General features: G+C 43.6%; 2 protein-coding genes and 1 long non-coding RNA gene across 6 annotated transcripts; 1 reads left to right on the forward strand and 2 right to left on the reverse strand.

The window, feature by feature from the left end:
* The first annotated feature begins 1,234 nt into the window (after positions 1-1,234).
* Positions 1,235-10,887, forward strand: LOC113565692. Its single transcript, XR_003408718.1, has 2 exons — positions 1,235-2,639; positions 9,990-10,887. It is a non-coding gene; the product is annotated as an uncharacterized LOC113565692 (long non-coding RNA).
* LOC6589775 (mitochondrial pyruvate carrier 2) lies at positions 10,868-11,667 on the reverse strand. The gene is made up of 3 exons (XM_002014682.2): positions 11,361-11,667; positions 11,261-11,301; positions 10,868-11,207 (listed from the first exon to the last, which is right to left on the reverse strand). Exons 1-3 carry the CDS (start codon positions 11,464-11,466, stop codon positions 10,932-10,934), a joined length of 423 nt encoding a protein of 140 aa, XP_002014718.1. The 5' UTR covers positions 11,467-11,667; the 3' UTR covers positions 10,868-10,931.
* A 1,082-nt stretch (positions 11,668-12,749) lies between these two features.
* LOC6589774 (UPF0518 protein GL19323) lies at positions 12,750-18,418 on the reverse strand. Of its 4 annotated transcripts, none has more exons than XM_026988222.1 (7): positions 18,089-18,418; positions 16,997-17,885; positions 16,543-16,939; positions 15,155-16,214; positions 14,543-15,094; positions 13,933-13,971; positions 12,750-13,612 (listed from the first exon to the last, which is right to left on the reverse strand). In XM_026988222.1, the coding sequence occupies exons 2-7, from the start codon at positions 17,698-17,700 to the stop codon at positions 13,146-13,148; spliced, it is 3,219 nt and encodes a 1,072-aa protein (XP_026844023.1). In that variant the 5' UTR covers positions 17,701-17,885; positions 18,089-18,418; the 3' UTR covers positions 12,750-13,145. The 4 variants fall into 4 exon arrangements, with proteins under 4 accessions (XP_026844023.1, XP_026844022.1, XP_026844025.1 ...); XM_026988221.1 differs by having other exon boundaries at positions 15,155-16,238; XM_026988224.1 differs by lacking the exon at positions 13,933-13,971.
* Positions 18,419-18,617: the final 199 nt, after the last annotated feature.

The raw sequence follows: 18,617 nt of genomic DNA on the forward strand, positions 1-18,617 counted from the left end.
CCTTGAGGGAATCGGGTTCTGTCGAGGAACACGAGAGAAGCAGAAATAATATTATAATAAGAAAATTTCTTAGATAGTGTAGATTACCGAAGTCAGAAAACGCTTTAGCATTTCTAATAAAGGCATTTTTATTCATGAGCGTGGTTCCATATGAGAAGTCCACCAAACACTGTAGATCCTTTTGTTATTGCATTTATTAAAGTGGTTATAATTTTATTAATAACATTTCTTTAATCAAAAACGAATCAGTCGATCTACATTGGTACTTGAAGCTCTAGTCTCTAATAAATTTTGGAAACGAGCTATCTTAGACGTCCCTCTTTATAGACATTTATCTTATCAAAGGTTAGCTTTCGCAGTCATATAAGAATTTGTTGGCTCATTTAATGTTTTCTATTACAAGAGAACACTTTTGATATCGAGGCACATAGTTTCTATCATTAGTTGATGTGCCCTATTTCAAATTATGAAATATTTCGACTAGAATCAAGAGTGTTCCAGAAACATCAATTCCCTCAGCTGCACAGATCTCCTAATCACTGTCTTAGAATAAATCCCCAGCACAAATTCCCATATATTCCTCTATATAAAACGGAGCAAGCACCCGCATGTTCCCTAAACCACGTGCTCTCATAAATCTTCCAGTACTGTTATTTTTTTTCGCGGGCCAAACCAAAAACTCTGGATTCATATGCGGGCACGTGAGAATTGAAAAAATATTCAAAAGAATGCCTCAAAAACAGACAATATTAGAAGAGTGAGAAGGAAAGATAGAGAGAACTGCAGTAACAGAGAGCAGAGAAAGCTCTGCTGCTGCTGCTCTGGCGCTGGCGACGAAAATTTGCCGAAGAGGCGACCGAAGCCCAGACGAGCGCCAAAGTATACAAATGGGGGGTGTGCGGTGGGGGGTCGGGTGTGGGGGATCGTTTGTCCCGTTTGTGCGATTGTCGTACGCTTGGAGCGCAGCCAGTTGGAATTGCAAGCGGCAAAGACGGGAGAGCACCGGAGAGAGGAGAGAGAGAGAGTGGGGCACAGATGAGTAGGGGTCTGTGAACGGGAGGTGGGAGATGGGAAATGGAAGCATTGGGGCTCTGACGATGACGACACAAAAAGCAGCGAGACGACTGCGACGACGACAACGGCAGAGACAGAGACAGAGAGAAGCAGCGTTCGAGGGCCTCTGGTGCGCTTTTTGGCAGCCCGTGCGAGCAGTCGTCAGTCAGTTGGCCAAGAAACTGGTAGCGTCTGGTGTTGCGAGCCAACAAAAGGCTGGCAGCCAACACCGGACCGGACCGGGGCTACACGGCCCCGGGACCGGGACGGACCCTTGGCCACCGGTTCTGACTGCGGATTGTGGACTGCCAATTGAGTTTGAGTTTGAGCGACGCGTAGCCAGCCAAGAAAAGTGGCCAACAACAACTGGCCCTTACCCCTGGCCAAGGCACTGAGGACTGAGGTGGCCTAAGAAGACATCGCCACGCAGCCAGGATGTGGAGTGAAAGCAGTGCAGTGGCAGTGGCTGTGGCAGTGGCAGCAGCGTACTTTTTTGGCCGCTCTCGCCATTTGATTAGCCAACTCAAACATCAGGGCCAAGATCGAGCCAAACAACGGTTGATGGCCAATTGACAGCTCACACACAGATGAACACGCCGACCAGGCCCACACGCTATTGGACACACGGATGGGCCACGCTGGACCCCACCAACAGGATGCTCCTCCACGTCCGTCTCGACCATACAGCAATCATACAGAAATAACATCAATTAAAATAAGAAGAAGAAGAAGGAGGAGCATCATTCCGCAACACCAACAACCAGTTGCTGCTGTGGTGCAAAAGTGTGTGCAAAAGTGTGTGTGGAAATGTGTGCGTGTGGACTGACCAACATGCGGTGCCAAAAAGGGTGCCAGAGAAGGAGGTGGCAGGATGATGGCAGCCCTGGCTCGGACCCAACCAACAACCAACAAAAACTGGAAGTGGAAGTGGCTGCAGAGGAACAACAACCAACCTTTGGCAATGTTGATTGTTTCATCGGACCAGGCTTAATGTAATGAATCGTCCTGGACCATCAGCACGTCAGCACGGAGCCAGGCAAACGCCAGCGAAACCTCAATGGATAAACATCATCCACAGAGAGGCCCTTCAAAGAAAAAACCAATAAAAAATCAACAAAAAAATAAATTAAATAACGTTACAAACATTTCAACATAGTGAACGTAGTGCTTAAAACTCTATAAAGAATAATCGCATATAAACTATAAATTAACCACACATAAAATACTCAACCGAAAGCAATAACTTATATAGAATATGTACTTAATCCCCCAACAACTATAACTACGACGTTATTGAAACTTAACCAACACTTATAAATATGCAATAGAACAAAGAATACTCTTAAACTCTTAGTGAAATACATAATATAACCCTGGTTATATCGAATACGTGGTAATGACAAGCACTTGTAGAAAATTATTTGATCGATTTCGATCGAGCCTAAATTCAATCAGCGCGAGGCACTTGCACTGGTCTCGTCGAGCATAAGATGATGAAGCAGCACCGTTGGAACGAGTGGAGGAGGACGTAGTGAGGAGGAGTGGAAAATGGAGAACATCTGAGCGAGGAAGAGTGCCAGATAATGGTAAGTAAGAATCGGTAGTGTTAATAATGAGAGGTGCATATGGGAGTAAAGAGAGGATTCCAAATAGACAGCTACAGAGGGTACACAACAGACTCGAGCTAACAGATGAATCCAGAAAGTATCAAGTAATCCAGAGTTGAACTAAATAATATATCTACAGCCATTCCAATGAACTAATCGGATGGATAAAGGTGCTCTATTCAATAGGCAGATAAATTTCATATAAGAAAACAATCCTTTTTTAATGTTATAAGCTTAAGGAGGGACATCATACATACATATATAGTTGGATGATAGAAAACTACATAGTTAGATATAGACTTGATAGTATATGTAGATTATATTCACAAAGTTTGGTGAGACTTGTACCAAAGGGAGGAAATGTCATCATGGGGAATTGCATAACAACTAAACAAATTTTCAGAATTTAATGGTTTTTGGGAATTCCTAAACTCTTCTTAGAGTCGCAAAGAGTATTGGATATTCCTTTTAAAGGAATATTTCAAGCTTAAAGTTATTTCAATTTAAATAAACCATTGGCACAATAAATTAATTATCGCACTAGAATATGTATTTAAATTTCATCCCAAAACAATTACTAATTTTTAAACAATGCTCTTCAAACGCTGCGGCTGTTACCCAAAGCTTACGATAACCTTTAACCCGTCTCCCACCCGCCAAGACCAGCTGTTGCCACATGGTAATAATCGCCCGCCAAAAGAGTGAAGTCTCATCCTCCGAAAAAGCCCCAAAAAACCCGCAAAGGCAGAGCCACATCCTGGCGCCACATAAATAAGGCCGAGTGCAATGCAGAAATGACAACGAAAATGTTAAATGCGCCATAGGGGGGCGTGCCCAGAGAAGAGTCATCCAACATCTAGTCAGACTCCCAGGCGAATTTACAGGCCTGGCCCAAAATTGTTAAAGACCTCTCCCACAACAAGGACGACTCATACTCTTAGACCAGCATCCTGCTTCGATTTATATCACCGCCTTCCTTTATGGTTCAATGAACAGAGGCCAAGGATGAGTTATACGCGTGGGGAAGGGTCTCAGACTTAGCTCCAGACCCGCACCCATGACCACATTCCCTTCTCACAGATTGCCTCCAACATTTGCCGCAAGATGAAACGAAAATCATATATCAGAAATTAATCTCATAGATAGATTACTCTTTTATGACTGTGCAACCAAAAAAGAAAACACGCCAGAGTACATTGTACTTTGGACAATTAATTTTGGGCAAATATCTGTGTTCTGCCTGCCTTTGTAGTTCCCAATCGGTGCCATTAAATTTTATAGTTTTATGTTGAATTTTCAAAATTGTAAATTCCCAAATTTATGACTGTCTGCAGTGGGGAAGAACACAACAAGTTCCAACAATCAGAAAGTTGTACAAGAAGAGATTTACGAGCCATTAGAACAATTAAAAATCTTTCAACCTCTCCTACAGTTAATTGGCCAGAAAGACTAAGGGGACACTCTCACTCTCCCGCTCCAGAGAAGGGCCAAAAAATTAACACGAAATTTAATTGCCCAGGACTTAGAGCAGGACACTCCGGGCATTCCTTAATGTTTCCACATTAATTTTGTCTTCACTTGGTTTCAGTTCCTTCGTTCTGTCCTTCTGCTGGCAATGGTCGAACATTTTTTTGCAGTCCGTTGAAAAGGAATTTGTTGACACCAACAATGTTTCGGACATCCTGGCAAATAATTCTCTTTTTTCGGTGGCATCCATTTCTTTCACTCTACTTTTTTAGCGCTTTTGCCCGGAAATTGGCAACTAAACCAAACGCAGCCAAGTCCAAGGCATTGTGTCCTTTCCCCTTGACTGGCTGCATATGTCCAGCCAACAAAAGGCTCTCTCTCTACGGCTCCTTTATCTGTGTTTCCGCCAGAGATTGGGATTCAAATTCCGATTCCCATTTTGCATTTCGCTGTGCAATGAAAGGCTTGAAGATTTATGGCCTGCATCGATTTTATTGATGGCCCGCGAAGGACATTTTTAAACGCCAAGTCGAGCAATTAAAACTAATTGAATTGCCAGTGAGAAATGTTTGTCAAAGAACATTAAATACGAATTTCCAGCCGAAATTTAAGCTGTACGTCCTTTAGGCTCTACTCCTTCCTACTTTGTGACCGCTTCAGTTTTGTCCGACAGTCGAAACCCATAATTCTCAATGGCCTAGACAGGCGGCAAATAAAACAAACAAACAGATAAATCGCCAAATTATGATTTCAGTGGTGCTCCTCGTGGTCCTTCTGCAGTCATCAGAGCCGCCCAGAACTTTGTCTGCCTTTTGGTCCAGTGTTCACCATCCAGCCAGTAATGATTTACTCTATTTGCATATTTTTGCACTTATAAAAATGCACAAACGATTTTTCATTTTCATTTTTCTTAAAACTTATTAGTGCGCCCGCTCTCGCTCGGCCATCCTTTGAACGGACGTTCTTCTTTCCATATTTTTTCCAAGTTTTTCAGTTTTTCTTCGGTTTTTTTATAATGATGGTCCAGGCCTTTGTTATTTATTTGTTATGCATTTGTGTCCGCAACTTTGTCCAGCACTGCGTATACGTTATGTGCTCTGGGGTTGGGTTGGTGTGTTCGCCTCCTTCATTACGTATACGCCGCATTGTCGCAGTCCGCAATTGGCAGCGCCTACCAGTCTGAGAGAAAGCCTGCAGTCAGCAGCAGCAACCAGTCAACACTTACGAGATGTTCCATCTTCCAAGACAAATTCCACGGGGGGTTTTTGGAGGCCTTCCTGAAAGGGTTGACTGACTGTACTCTTGCAGAGGGCAAAATATGTTTGCAACGCAGAAAAGGAATGACTTTTCATCTGAATCACAGTACTTATTTGTTTCTGCACATAATAATCATTTATTTACTGGACTGATTATAAAATCTTTTACAAAAATTCCTCTTTTTATTCGAAGAAGATCTATATCATTCTCCTAGTTCTTTTGGTGGGTGTTTCTTTAAAATGTATTCAAAGTGTATCCCATCTTCGTTGTGCCTGCTCTCTATCCTTCTTCTTCCGCTCTTTCTTCCCTATTTTGATTCCTCTTCCTGTTTGGCACCATCACTGGGCCCTCTGCGCCTCTGGAAGCCAAATATCCCAACCAACATAAACATCAACAAACGTGGCCAGCAGTCGGCGTCTTCTGCTGCCAAGATTTTTGGCAGCGTTGGCAACGCATCCTGCGGAATGTGTGTGTGGGGGCAGGGGCGTGGCCAGGGGTCGCGTGTCTGGCAACGTATCGGGCTGGTGGCGCCTCTAACTTGGCAATCTCATTATGATTTTAATTGCTGACGCACATTTTTGACGAGTTGCCCAGTATTTTTCTCTCACTCGGAGAACGTCATCGTTGCTGCTCGATTGTTGTTGAATTGGCCAAAAAATTCTTGGCCAGACTTTCGCTGGCACTTGCCAACAGGTGTCCAATTATCATTATGATTATTGTATGTTTATCACATATATATGTACGTATACTACAATATATAACCAGATAATGACGTTTGATTGGCCTTTGGCAAGGCCGTTTTAGCCTGTCGGTTGGCCAAATGTCAACGTCTTGTAAAATTTATTGGCCAATATTCAAAGAATTTTTTGTTTTTGAATGTCTCCCTCTCAGTCTCTCTTTTTTTGTTTGGCTGTCTTGCCAGACAGTTAATATTCAAAGATTTCTCTGCCAATTTCCCGATTCAGTTTCCGAAACCGAATTTTCTGTATATCTTTCTATTGCTTTTCATTTTCAGTTTCTTTTGATTGACTTTCAGTTTTCTTCAGATTTCAAGGCGATCGCATTGCTGACAGTTGTGAAAGTTGTGACAGTGAAATCTTGTTCATTTCTTCTTTGAACATCACTCTTTTTTGGAGCATCCCACTCCCATTAGAGCTGTCCAGCTGGAGTCAATTAAAACCCATAGGAACAAAACAACTTAAGCGCTTTTTGTACGCATAAATCCTCGCTGAAATGATTTTTTTGTGTTCTTCAAAACTATACAAAAAATAATCATCAAAAATGTTTTTTGCGCACAACTGGAGAATTATCTACGCAGAAAAGTTTTGAGTCAGTTTTTGGAAAAATAAAAGACTTTTATGCTCGATGCTTACAAAAAGATATATTCAGGAAGCGAAGCATAGTTAAAAGATAAGAGAAAGGTTAAGTTATATAGAAGTTGTATCGATTGTATGAAGATCATTAAAACGATTGATTTTGAAAATCTTTTCTTTTGTATCTCTCTTTTATTGCATACAAATTGTATTAGAATAACGATTGTATTTCTTTTTGGACCATTGGCAGCACTGTTACGCTCAAAATCCAATGGCTGCTAGGCAGTGTTGCCCATCTGGCTAAATTCCTAGCTTATCGTGAAGACGAGAAGATTCTTAAGAAATTTAAACACTAAAGAATGTAAGAATGATATAATCAGTGTTATATCCAACAGCGCCCCGCAACCTTCATTTCATACCCTAGTATAACCCAATTAGGAGCCCGAATTCGTTGCTTGCATCATTATCAGATAAATAAACTGCACTCTTACTGCATCCCAAGGTTCATTTGTTTACCATGGGCGCACACATGCACAGAAAACGTGCAAATTAACGAAAAAAATTCTAATTAAAGCTAAGAAATACGAACACTAATTACAATTTGTGCCGCATCGCCCTATAGACTATAGACACAAAAACCACAGAGGCAGACAGATGGAGGGAAGCAACAAAAATCAGACCGAACGAACAGCACAGAGCCACACGAAATACATTTTCGATGAAGCAACTGAAATAGATTAAAACGAAAAACGAAATATACAACCAGATGCATTTGTATCTGTAAATGTATCTTCTGCAGTGGAAGTAGTATTAGTTGTGTCCACAAAAATAGACGCAGCGGCGACGCTTTCAACGCGTCTTTGCCCGCGTCAATTGCGCGTCATCGCAACTCAAAGATCCAAGAACACATAGAGAGCCAGTCTAAATACCTATTTATATATGGTATATAACACTGTTTCCCCTTGCCCCAGCACATTACCCCACCACCCGGAGCCATACATAAGGGCAGGCGACAGTTCTGCGCAATTTTCTCGGACTTTTCTTTTCGGCTCTTGACGGTTTTATCGCTTTTTGCGCCTTTCGCCTTCGTCTTCGATCTTCTTCGGGCCGCGCGTCAAGTGTGTCCGAAAATAGCAAGGTAAATGAAAAATTCTACACGGCGAAAGCGAGGAAAAATCAACCAAAATCAAGAAAATTCAAACAGAACAAAAAATTAAGGCAAAATTCAACCAACCAAAATGCCGACTTTCAGCTTCTAGAACAAACAAATAAAAGCGATTTTCCCTCGGAAAAACATTGAAAAACAACAACAACACAAACGTGAAAATATCAGAAACAACAAAAACCCAAAAACAACAAAAGGAAAAACAATTTAGACAGCGAAATTTGTTTAAAACGTCAAAGATTTTTATACTTTTTGCGCTGTCCGTGAGGCACTACGATCTATATTATAAAGAAATCTGCGTTATTAATTCGTTCCGTCTGCTTTCTATAATAGAGGATTTTCTTAAGACAGAGGATATGTATTTGACATAATAAAAAAATTAATATCTAATTTTTCATAATATATAATGATTATATTCTCTTGGTCAGTCTCTTGGTGGAATTTGATTTGAATTTGAATTTAAAAGAAAATCGTTATTCACATATATTATCTATGGTAAAGTACATGAGATCATCTATGATGAGATCATTGGAATATATGTACGATACAGGCCTTTGAGGAGGCAACTAAAACCAAAACTCATAATCTCAAAAGACGCAGTATTTATTGTAAAACGATGGTATCTAATGAGTTCCGGTCTAAGAATATTAATATTATCCTTTGTTAATTGATGATAAGATTAACACAACGATTAATTCTTAGTTCCAAACAAATTCTCTTACATAATTCACATATTTACACACTTTAAATTAAATACAATTTTCGGCCATGTTCATGAATGAATAATGGATACGAAAACACCAAAGGCAAAAATAAATTCAGGCATAATTTATCATAATTTGGCAATGATTGGGCTCATAAATTGACTGAACCAAGTTCGAGCAGCTGCTTCAAAGGCAATTAAGACCAAGTGTGGTCCTAGCCCTACCCCAATATCTGTGCCCCTTATAGAACCATATACTGGAGCAGTTCCGATAGCCATAATTCAATTAACACTTGCACGAATAATGAGAGAGAGAGAGAGAGAGAGGAGTAAAACTCGGGATTTTCTGGAATGAGTAACATTTGTGGTAGGCCGCAATTGGCAGCTGTTCAATAGCACAATTCTGTGACGTCGAGACCATCGACCATCGACCTGACCTCAGGCAATGCGAGAACTCTCCCGAAGTCATCCAGCGATTAAGAGGATAATGATGATGATGATGACGATGAGGGTGAGACTCTCAGGCTGATTTCGATTCCATTCCGATGCTGATCGAACCAGACAGTGTGTCTGGCCGGCATCTCGAAAACTTATTGGCAAAACTCCATGATCATAAATTATGTCAGCTTTTCGTTTGTTTACGCATCAGGCGTTGGCAGGGCCCCATCGGCAGGTGGCGCTTTAATTACATTGTAGGAATTCTCAGAATGGGGAAGGCATGGGGAATCCCCTTTGAGCGAGCCGCTTGCCAAGATTCTGCATTACGCAATAAAGTTCATTGCCATCCCGCCATCTCTCAGATTCTTTCTTTCTTTCATTTCAATTTTTTTTTCTATTTGGTTTTTTTGGAAGCGAGCGTGAGAAAAAATTCTAGTCAAGATTTTGGCAAGCTACCATCTTGGCAGAGGCCCATTACCCATTCCACCATCACCACCAACACCAACACTAACACCACGGTGGCACAGTGGCCTAGGTCTATAAAAACGTGAGATAAGAATAGATGATGGAGGGATACGAAAAGGAACCTGATGTTAGCTGACACTGAAATTAGAGATAAGAGATAAGAAGATGAGATATGTAAGTATCTTCATAAAGGGCTCACAATTTAGATGGATATATAAAAGGATTAGAGAGCACAGTGTCCAAAAGGATGATGTTGCAGATACTGAAACTAGTCGGTTTCATTTATATATGCTCATATATATAGGAAGATTTTGTGTGTTAGAACTCTAAATAAGTACGAGTATATCCAGTAAATGGGATATGACTTCTCAGGAATGGAAATTTCTGACAGTTTCTGTTGAAAACTTTCCCTGCTCCACTCTACTCTCCTAACGGGTGTCGAAAATTGATGACGTATCTTGTGCCTGGCAGTGGCAGCCCCAACTAATGTTTACCATTTCTCTTCATATATCTCGTTGCAGCGACTAGTAGGCCCAAAGGAAACCTCGTTGGCCAATTGGGGTGGAGACAGACCCAGGCAGAGAGCCAAACTGAAACTATCGGAGGCCTGACCAACCAATGGCAGTTCAGTACGGAATCGAAGCCTAGTGCAGAGGGGGACCACGGGAAGGGGAAAGCACCAGGCCAGGACAATGCGGCGCGCAATGCATTTGGCAACATGTCAAGCAGTCCAGGAAGGAGCACACTCACTCACACGCTCTACGGGGATTGGTGCAAGTCGTCCAAGTAATTCTCTGGCCTGCCTCGCTCACATGCGCATGGAAAGTTCTTTAAGTAATTTATCAACCATACGCCTGTTGGCCAGGCACCGAGTCCTTGCCGCCACGTCCGTGCCAGTGTGTGTGTGTGTGAGTGTGCCGAGGGCCACGAGGCTTGCCAACTGCATTGCAGGCCCGTTGCGATTTAACTTGTGCCCGTGGCGAGCCCCGACCCGAGGACTCCCACCCATCCATCCCCAACACAAACGATGAGTCCTTTGCAAGCAGCGCATTGGCTGCAGGACGACTGGCGACAGGACGACCAATCGCAGCACCGCTTGTGCGCACTATCCCGGCCGCCCTGCAGGCCCCCCGGCACGAGTCGCGGGACCAGGACCAGTCAGAAGACTCAAGCTGATTGCACTATCCAACTTTTAAACGATATACTTAGTTACATATTACATAATATATGTAGTTCTTTAGTCGTAAGTCACATGCCCAAGCCTACGCCCCCGAAACACCATCTGCACGGGGGGCGTGAAAAATTAGTTTATGTATATCTTAGAGTTTCAAGCAACATATATAAAAATAATGAAGATTTCAAGAATGCGTAAGAAAAAAAGGAATAAAACCGGTAAAGCTCCAGAGCGGCAAACCAAAAGTGATTATGTTTTATTTATCATCAGTATTGTGGCTTCACAGATCTCACCAATCATCGCCCGACCAAATGGGATAGTACGGGTGCTTGAAGACAGTATTCCGGGCCTTTTCGTTGCGCCACCTCAGATGCTTAACTACCAAAAACGACTGGATGAAGAAGACAGCCATATTGACGGCCAGTAGGCTGTAATTCTTTGGTATAATAACCACTGAGTAGCGGGACCAGATCAAGCCAGTTGCCGCCAGGGAGCCGCATTGATTCAGCGAAATATTCTGAGCCGGGCGACTCAATGTGTCGCCTAGTCCAGCCGCAACTAGGCTCTAAATGGATACAGTTTAGATGGTATTCAGACTGTGGTGTCGATTAAACTTACCCACTTAAAAAACGGGGCCCAGAAGAAGACAGTTTTCGGCCCTAAAGAACGCATTATAGATCGTTTATGGATCGTTTACAGGACGAGATCGACGACTCACCTGCTGGTGACTGCCACAGCGGCTGAGCTGCTTGGGGCACAATCTTGTCTACGCTGAGAATGATAGCATTATACAATTTAGACATCGGTCCCGTGCCTTTGGACATGATGATGATGATCAAAAACTACGAAATGTTACAATTTTGAATTTTCTTAGAGGTCGAAATTTAGAGTCTTAGATTTGTGACAGAAATGAAAATGTTCCAACATTTTTGAAGGGTCAAAATTTGATGATGGGAATCGTTTTAAACCGTTTGCCACAGTAGAGAGATCTGCAGAGCCTCTTCGCATGGTCTCTATTCATTTAAATACACCTTGTCCCTGGACCCTCTTACATTTGAAATTTTCCCTTTCTCAGTGAACGAAAAGTTTGATTTATTTTTTGTTTGAAAGGTGCAAGATGATACAAAAACTGCGTAAATTCCTAAAACCGGAGCTGGAACCGGAACAGACTCAAGATGTTGAAATTTTTTCGCCCGGCTGAGCCGATGCATCCACGGTGACAGTACTCAACTTTGTAAAATTTATAGTGGCCGCCAATTTGTCCTTGAACCGCCAGAGGAGCAGCAGCCAGAGGAGCAGGAGCCAGAGGGGTAGCACGCGCATACAAATTTCTTGTTCCCATTTTGTAAAAACGACTAGAAAGGCTGGAAAAAATTTTTGACAATGACATACTATGTTTTGAAATATGATTAAAAAATAACCATGTCCGACTGCCAAATAATTTTTGCAAATAAATGCATGGTAAATTGCGGTCCATCGACGGAAGATTCCTGCTCAGTGCATAACTTTAAAGAAACTTAATGTTTAAAAGAAAACCAATTAAAGAAGCATATTGAAATTCCAATAAGAAACAAGCTGTGACTGATATTCCAACTAAACGATAGCACGTTAATGGCATATCCGATTGTTACTTCAAGGATATTGAACTAATCCACCACTAGGTCGAAATGAACACAGTATATATAAATCTGAGTCCTGTTAAGCTCATCCGTCGGGTCCGCATATAACCTGGGATTAGTCTTAGTTTTTCTGGGCCTGTGTCAGTTTATTCTTCGAGAGACCTTTTTAAATATGTAACTCATAAAGCACTGGTTCTTTACCTTAAGTCTTTTCGCCACTCGTTACTACCGTGTGTAGGTTGGCAATGGTAAGTAAATTTCAAACGAAAGAGTTCGAACAAGCTCGTGGATTTTAATGGCCATACACTATTTATATTGCTCAAAAACGTATTTATATGTATCATATCATGAATGTATGTATGTGCATTAGCTTGGACCGATTTAATACTTTTAAGTTGACTCTAAAACGTAAGCTTTTGATCTCGCAGTTGTATGTATATTATGTTGTATGTATGTACATAGTAAAAGCATAAAATATATGTATATATATATTGCAAAAATACATATGTGTGTACATGGTATGTGTAGTACATAATTCTCTCTATAAAGGTTGTATATATTGCATATTAATTTTAATTAGAATAATCGCTTAGATCTGAACACTTAAGAATCCTCCGTCCTATTCAGGATTTTACAACTTTAATCCTAATCATATCTGGTTAACGCGTGTCAGTGTGCAAAAATTGTTCGTTAAAATGTTTTTTTTTTAAAGATATACATACAATATTTAGGATAAAAACAATATCATATCGATAACTTAACAGTTGAAAAATAAAAGTTTCGTAAAAGTAGACGATTGAAATAAATAAAGGCCAACAAATCCGTAAAATATTGTGTACATGCGTTTCATATGTATCCGATCAGAAAGGCCCTCTGCGGTAATGTCAAAGCAGTTGATCGGTGACCAGCACAACGCTCTGCTCCTGCGCAATAGCCGCCAGCTCTTTGAGCCACTCATCCAGGAGGACAGCGCACAGAGCCACGTCTCTGGTGCGCTCCGTGCCGCTTGTGCTGGCGATAATACCCATGGAGGCTACCGAATCAAGAGAAGCTGGCTCTGAGTTGAAGCTGCCTGTCTGTGGGCCACCATCGAGTCCGTGTAATGTGCTCGACGAATACGTTGTGGTGTTCGAGTGGCCGGAGAGAGTTTGCGTCGATCCCCCAATGCTGATGTTGCTGTTGCTGCTGTTTCCATTAGCTGTCGTCGCTGTGCCTGTTGATCGTGCTGCTGCTGCTCCCGACTGCGGGTTGGTGCTCAGGCTGGTCTCACAGGTGCCAGTGCCAGTGCTAGAGAACGGCTGCGATTGACCAGAGCCAGAGTTGTTGTTCCCCACCAACGTTGAGGCAGCTCCTAAAAGAACAGTATCAGGATTAGGAAGAGTTCATGGCGATGCTGAGACCTTTGGTAGGTTAATTTCAACAACAAATACAACGGCAACCAACGGCTAAATGGGTTTACACAAATGTTTCTATTTTTCTAAAATTTGTTCATTTTAGTGGGTTGGAGGGGGTATAGCATTTTATGTACAAAGCTCTACAGGCTACAGGAGAAAATCTACGGAATACATTTTGAACAAGACTATGATAGGATTTGTTATTGTTTTTGTTTTAGTTTGGGTTACGTTTTAGTTTAAAACTTTAAATACTTTTTATCAAGCGTGAAATATTTACCGGTGAAGAATGCGTAAATTTGTGATAAGCCAGATGAAGCTAAGATTTGTTTGGATTTTGTTTTTTGATTGTTGTACGAGTATCAATAAAAAAAAGTAAATAAAAGAAATCAATTAATTAACAACGACGCCTGCAGGCATTTTACAAGATGTGTGTGAATGGACATGTGTGTGATAAACCAGAGAGAGAGATAGAGAGCCCTGCATGAGTGTCTAAGTGGATTAAAGTGTTTACGATGTAACCCAGCAACACAAAGAACGAGCCTTTTGCGGAGTATTTGATCCGATTCCGAGAGTTGTCTCGGGTTAAGTCACGCGTTTGACTAGTATAGGATATCATTTGCGATCGTTTCGAAGTCCCTTCACGAAAATTTTATGATAGCTTCGATTCACACTCGTTTCTTGGTCCACTGTGTGGGCTCATGCAGGGCTCTAATCTGTGTGATGTGAAGTGTGTATGTGTGTGTTTGTGATTATAAAGACCCGAAACCAACTTTCTTCCAACATCCAACGCTGCAGATTTGTTTTTTGTATAGTTGGTGAGTTCTTGTTTCATTGAAAAGAAAATGTGCAGAAATTATGCAGAAAACACTGCTTGCCTGACTACTCACCGGCAGAGGAGGGGGGATTAGGTGTGGATCTTCTGCTAAACATGCTGCTGATCGATTTGCTGATGCTCTTCCGTTTGTTATCACTCCGCTTGAACGGATCGTAGGCGCTGGTTTGTGTGGCCTGCACAGGCGTGGCAGCCGACAGTGTCGCATAGGCGGAACGCTGCTGTCCTTGCTGCTGCTGCTGCTGCTGGGAGAGCGTCGTTTGCGGCTGCTGATGATGATGCAGGGGAGAGTTCTCGTTACCCTTGCGGGCATTCACCAGACGAAATTCGCGATCAATCAGCGACGAGCGTGCCACATCGATTATCTCCAAAGAATCCTCGGTCACTGGCAGCTCGGCATCGATTTGTTGCTTTAAAATGCGCAACACCTGATGGAAGGAGGGCGTGTCCGAGGTGATGGCGATGTCAGAGCGTAGCAGCAGCGAGTGGATCAGCGGCAGTGGATACCAGGCCAGGCGAGTGATCAGCCCAGTCAGGTGTAAATTCACATACAAAGAGTTGCTCGTAAAGGTTTGCAGTTTTCCCCAGATGGCATTGAGAAAGGGACCTGCAAGAGATCAACAAAATATATATAGTAATTGCGATTGGCATTCCTCTCAATCCTTACCTAAGCTTACGGTGCCCTGCGCAAACAAATCCTCTGAGAAATCCAAATCTGTAAGCAGCAGCTCGTTGCGATTGGTGTGCGAGATGCGCCAAGCTTCCCCTCGTCTGCCTGCCGCCGCTCCTCCTCCTCCACCCATTCCACTGCTGATGCTGCTGCTATTGTGCTCGAGATCCGCCTCACTGGCCGTTGTTGTTGTTGTTGTCACAGTGAGGTCAGTGGCATCGCTTTCTTCGTCGGCCGGCCGCCACTTGAATGATTCATAGCCACTGGACTCGCCAATCGACTGCAGACTATCTAGCTGTTTCTCTCCCGCCGATTCACTGGCTATGGCGGGTGGGCCACCTCCAAACTCGCTGAAGAACTGTCTGGCCAGCTCCAAGGCGTGCGCATGGACACGTGCTTGTCCGTGGCGGGGCCATTTCTGATAGCGATAGCTGTTGGCCCACTTGAGGCAATCCCGCTGGCACTGGGCTATCCGCCAGTGAGCCTCGAACAGATATGCCTGCAGATTGGCATACAAACTGTCGCCGGTGTGGAGGCCATAGTAGTTCCAGTTGGCTCCAATTGTCTTGCTCATGACAGGCGAGGGCAGGCTGGGCCATGCCAGTGGCTGAATTGGCTGCTCTCCAGTTGCTCCAGACGGTGGCTGCTGCTCGTGGACGCTCTTCGGCCTGGCCAGGTCACGAGCACGCTTCAGGACATCCGGTGAGAGTTCCAGAAAAAAATCGCTGCTGTTCAGATACGGATCGATCTTGTTGATCTTGTGACGGTGCGAGATGGGTACATGCTTCCCCGGCAGCATGAATTTGAGCAACAGTTCCAGCATCAGATCCTCGCAGTGGAGGCCCAGCAAGGTGTCGAACAGGGCCATCGTCACCATACAGAGATTGGCATCTGGGGAGTTGAGACGCTCGACCAACGAGTCCAGTATCCGTTCGCCATCGAACTTCTCCGTGTCCAGGAGAAATTTGACAAAGGCTCGCAGCAGACCGGGCTCCGTAATGGAGCGCAGTATTAGATCCAGATACGACATGGCCGAGATTTGTGAGTCGATGTTCGTCTGAAAATGTTTGCCCTTCAGTGTCTGCGAAAAGGGAGGCGCAAAAAGTTGTTTCGAGATTTCGAGGTGTGTGTTTGTTTGTGTGTGTATTTAAGATAAGGCACAACAAAAAAAATAGAAAACACACAAAAGAAATTGCAAGATCAAGCAGCATTCTTTCGTCCTTCAGACAGACAGAAAGAAGAGCACATGAAAAAGCATCGAAATGATAGAAAAACAGAACAGAGAACAGGACACAAAATGATACGCTTGCAACCAACACCACAGAAATGCATCGAAGACAAGTTTTGCACGTAAAAGGAGACAAGAGACGTGACGCGAGTCTCACCTGTAGTACGGCTGGCCCCAGCACGGGCACAATGAATCCCTGGTACATAAAGTCCAGCAGCTGTTGCTTGATCATCTCGTGGGCCACCTGCACCACAGCATTGCAAAACTCAAGGGCATTCATGAACAATGTGAGCTCTGGTATCTCCGTCACATCATCCGGCGTGATACGATGCCAGTCGATTGAACTGATCTCAATGCTGTTGGGCAGCCGCGAGTAGAGTCCACCCAGTCCGGTCACCAGCAGCGGACAGATGGATGAGTATTGTGCTATGTAGGTGCCAATGTTGGAGTTCTTCTGCGAGAGGGCCATGCAAAGGAGCAGAGCATCGCGTGCCTGATGGCCGAGACTTCCCTCCCGATGCACATACGGGATGAGCAGCGAAAAAATTATGAAACTAAAGGCGGTTCAAGTTGAATTACTGAATTTCGAATGCTATTGCTCTACTACTCACTTGGTCGTAGTTCCACTTTTGGGGGGCGGCACGTTGCCATTTTGTATCTGTTCCTGGACTTGCGTCTGTGCGGAAAAGAAGAACAGATCCAGCAGATGGACATTCTGCATGAGTACGACGCACAGCTGGTTCAACAAGATGACCAGTCGCTTCTCCAGATCGGGCGGGAAGATCTCACCCTGACTGGAGGCCAGTATCTTGAGCAGTGGTCTCAGGAAGGGCTCATGGCAGAGCAGCTGATGCCGTGAGTGGCTCACGAGCAGCTCGTACAGCTTCAGCTGCTCCAGCCTCACCGCATTTGCATAGCGGCCCGTTGTACAGGCCCATTCGTACAGCTTATCCAACAGGTTCTCACTGAGCAGGTACTCCAGGCAGGGGGCTGCCGGCGCAGCACTTGCGTCCGTAGAGGGTAAAGACACTTTGTTGCAATGATGCAGCTCCACCAGCAGCAGCGTGACCATATAGTCGAGATGCGAGACCACCCCCAATACATCGTCATGGGTGGGCGGGGCATAGTGCTGTATGATGTCGTAGGCCTGCTGCCAATGCTTGCAGAAACTGTCGTAGCAGGCGCGCGGATCGCAGTCGGTGGCTGCATCTATGGGTCTCTGGCGGAGGCTGCCCGTAGAAGAGTGTCCTGTTGAGACCCCGCCACCGCCCCCGTTGCCGCTCTGACGCAGCGGACTAGACCGCAGCCAGCTCATTTCGGTCTATGTACAGCGCAGAGATTGTTGGTTTGGTTTCTTTTTCAGCGTCGTCTTTTACTGATAACTGCCTCGTCTGTGTGTGCGCATTAATTTGGCATGTATTTGTAACTATATTATCGCAGTTTTGTGCTTTTGTCCGGGTAGGGTATGTTTGTGTGAGTATTCTCGTAAATAATTAAAAGCTGAAAAAATACATAAAGTTAACGAATATCCGCCTCATCAATGACTGTGACGTGCATCGCCCCACTAGCAAAAAGAACAACAAGTGCACGCCTATGACATAGTTATGGCATGTGTGTATGCATGCATGTATGTGTGTCTGTGTACGTATTTGGACAGGCAATCCCCTCATATTGTTGTTAGTGCTGTGCTGCTGCTCACTCACCTGATGAATTGGTATTTGTTCGTTGTTGGCGTCGTCGTCGTCGTCATCGTCTTGGTTGCTGCCTACTGCTCATCGCGTTTCTGTTTCTTTGCTGCATTTCTCTATTTTCTGCGCGCCACTACATTGACAACATTTGCAGAGCTTTTTTTGGCACCTTGGGCAATTACAATTAAGTTTTTTTTTTGTACAACACGACGGCAGCAGCGCGTAATCGAATGCGCCTCCGTCCTTGTCTGCCACTTGCTGGCGAAAAAACGTGCAGTGTTCTACCACTTTTCCAGTTACAACCATATGGTTAAGTCCGCATTTTAACTGTTTTTAGGGGGTTTTTCGTGCAAATTTGCGTAAATATTTACAAAATGTATCTGCACGGAAATAGAAACAGTGTGACCGCGACTTATCGACAAAATATACCGTCCAACCCTCAGAAATATACCGAAACATACCGTCTCATTTTAAAAATATACCGTAAATATACTAACGAATTCAAGTTCCATTTTACATATTCCTCGTTATTGATCTTCCGTCG

Source organism: Drosophila persimilis, unplaced genomic scaffold, assembly GCF_003286085.1.
Source record: "Drosophila persimilis strain 14011-0111.01,24,50 unplaced genomic scaffold, DperRS2 tig00000191-arrow-pilon, whole genome shotgun sequence".
Classification (NCBI taxonomy): domain Eukaryota; kingdom Metazoa; phylum Arthropoda; class Insecta; order Diptera; family Drosophilidae; genus Drosophila; species Drosophila persimilis.

Coding starts and splice junctions, on each gene's coding strand:
- LOC6589775 (XM_002014682.2), bottom strand. CDS start 11,466: ATGTCCAAAGGCACGGGACCGATGTCTAAATTGTATAATGCTATCATT. Junction 11,302..11,360: donor GCTGTGGCAGTCACCAGCAG/GTGAGTCGTCGA, acceptor TGCGTTCTTTAG/GGCCGAAAACTGTCTTCTTC. Junction 11,208..11,260: donor GGGCCCCGTTTTTTAAGTGG/GTAAGTTTAATC, acceptor GTATCCATTTAG/AGCCTAGTTGCGGCTGGACT.
- LOC6589774 (XM_026988221.1), bottom strand. CDS start 17,700: ATGAGCTGGCTGCGGTCTAGTCCGCTGCGTCAGAGCGGCAACGGGGGC. Junction 16,940..16,996: donor AAAAGTGGAACTACGACCAA/GTGAGTAGTAGA, acceptor AACCGCCTTTAG/TTTCATAATTTTTTCGCTGC. Junction 16,239..16,542: donor TGGGGCCAGCCGTACTACAG/GTGAGACTCGCG, acceptor CCCTTTTCGCAG/ACACTGAAGGGCAAACATTT.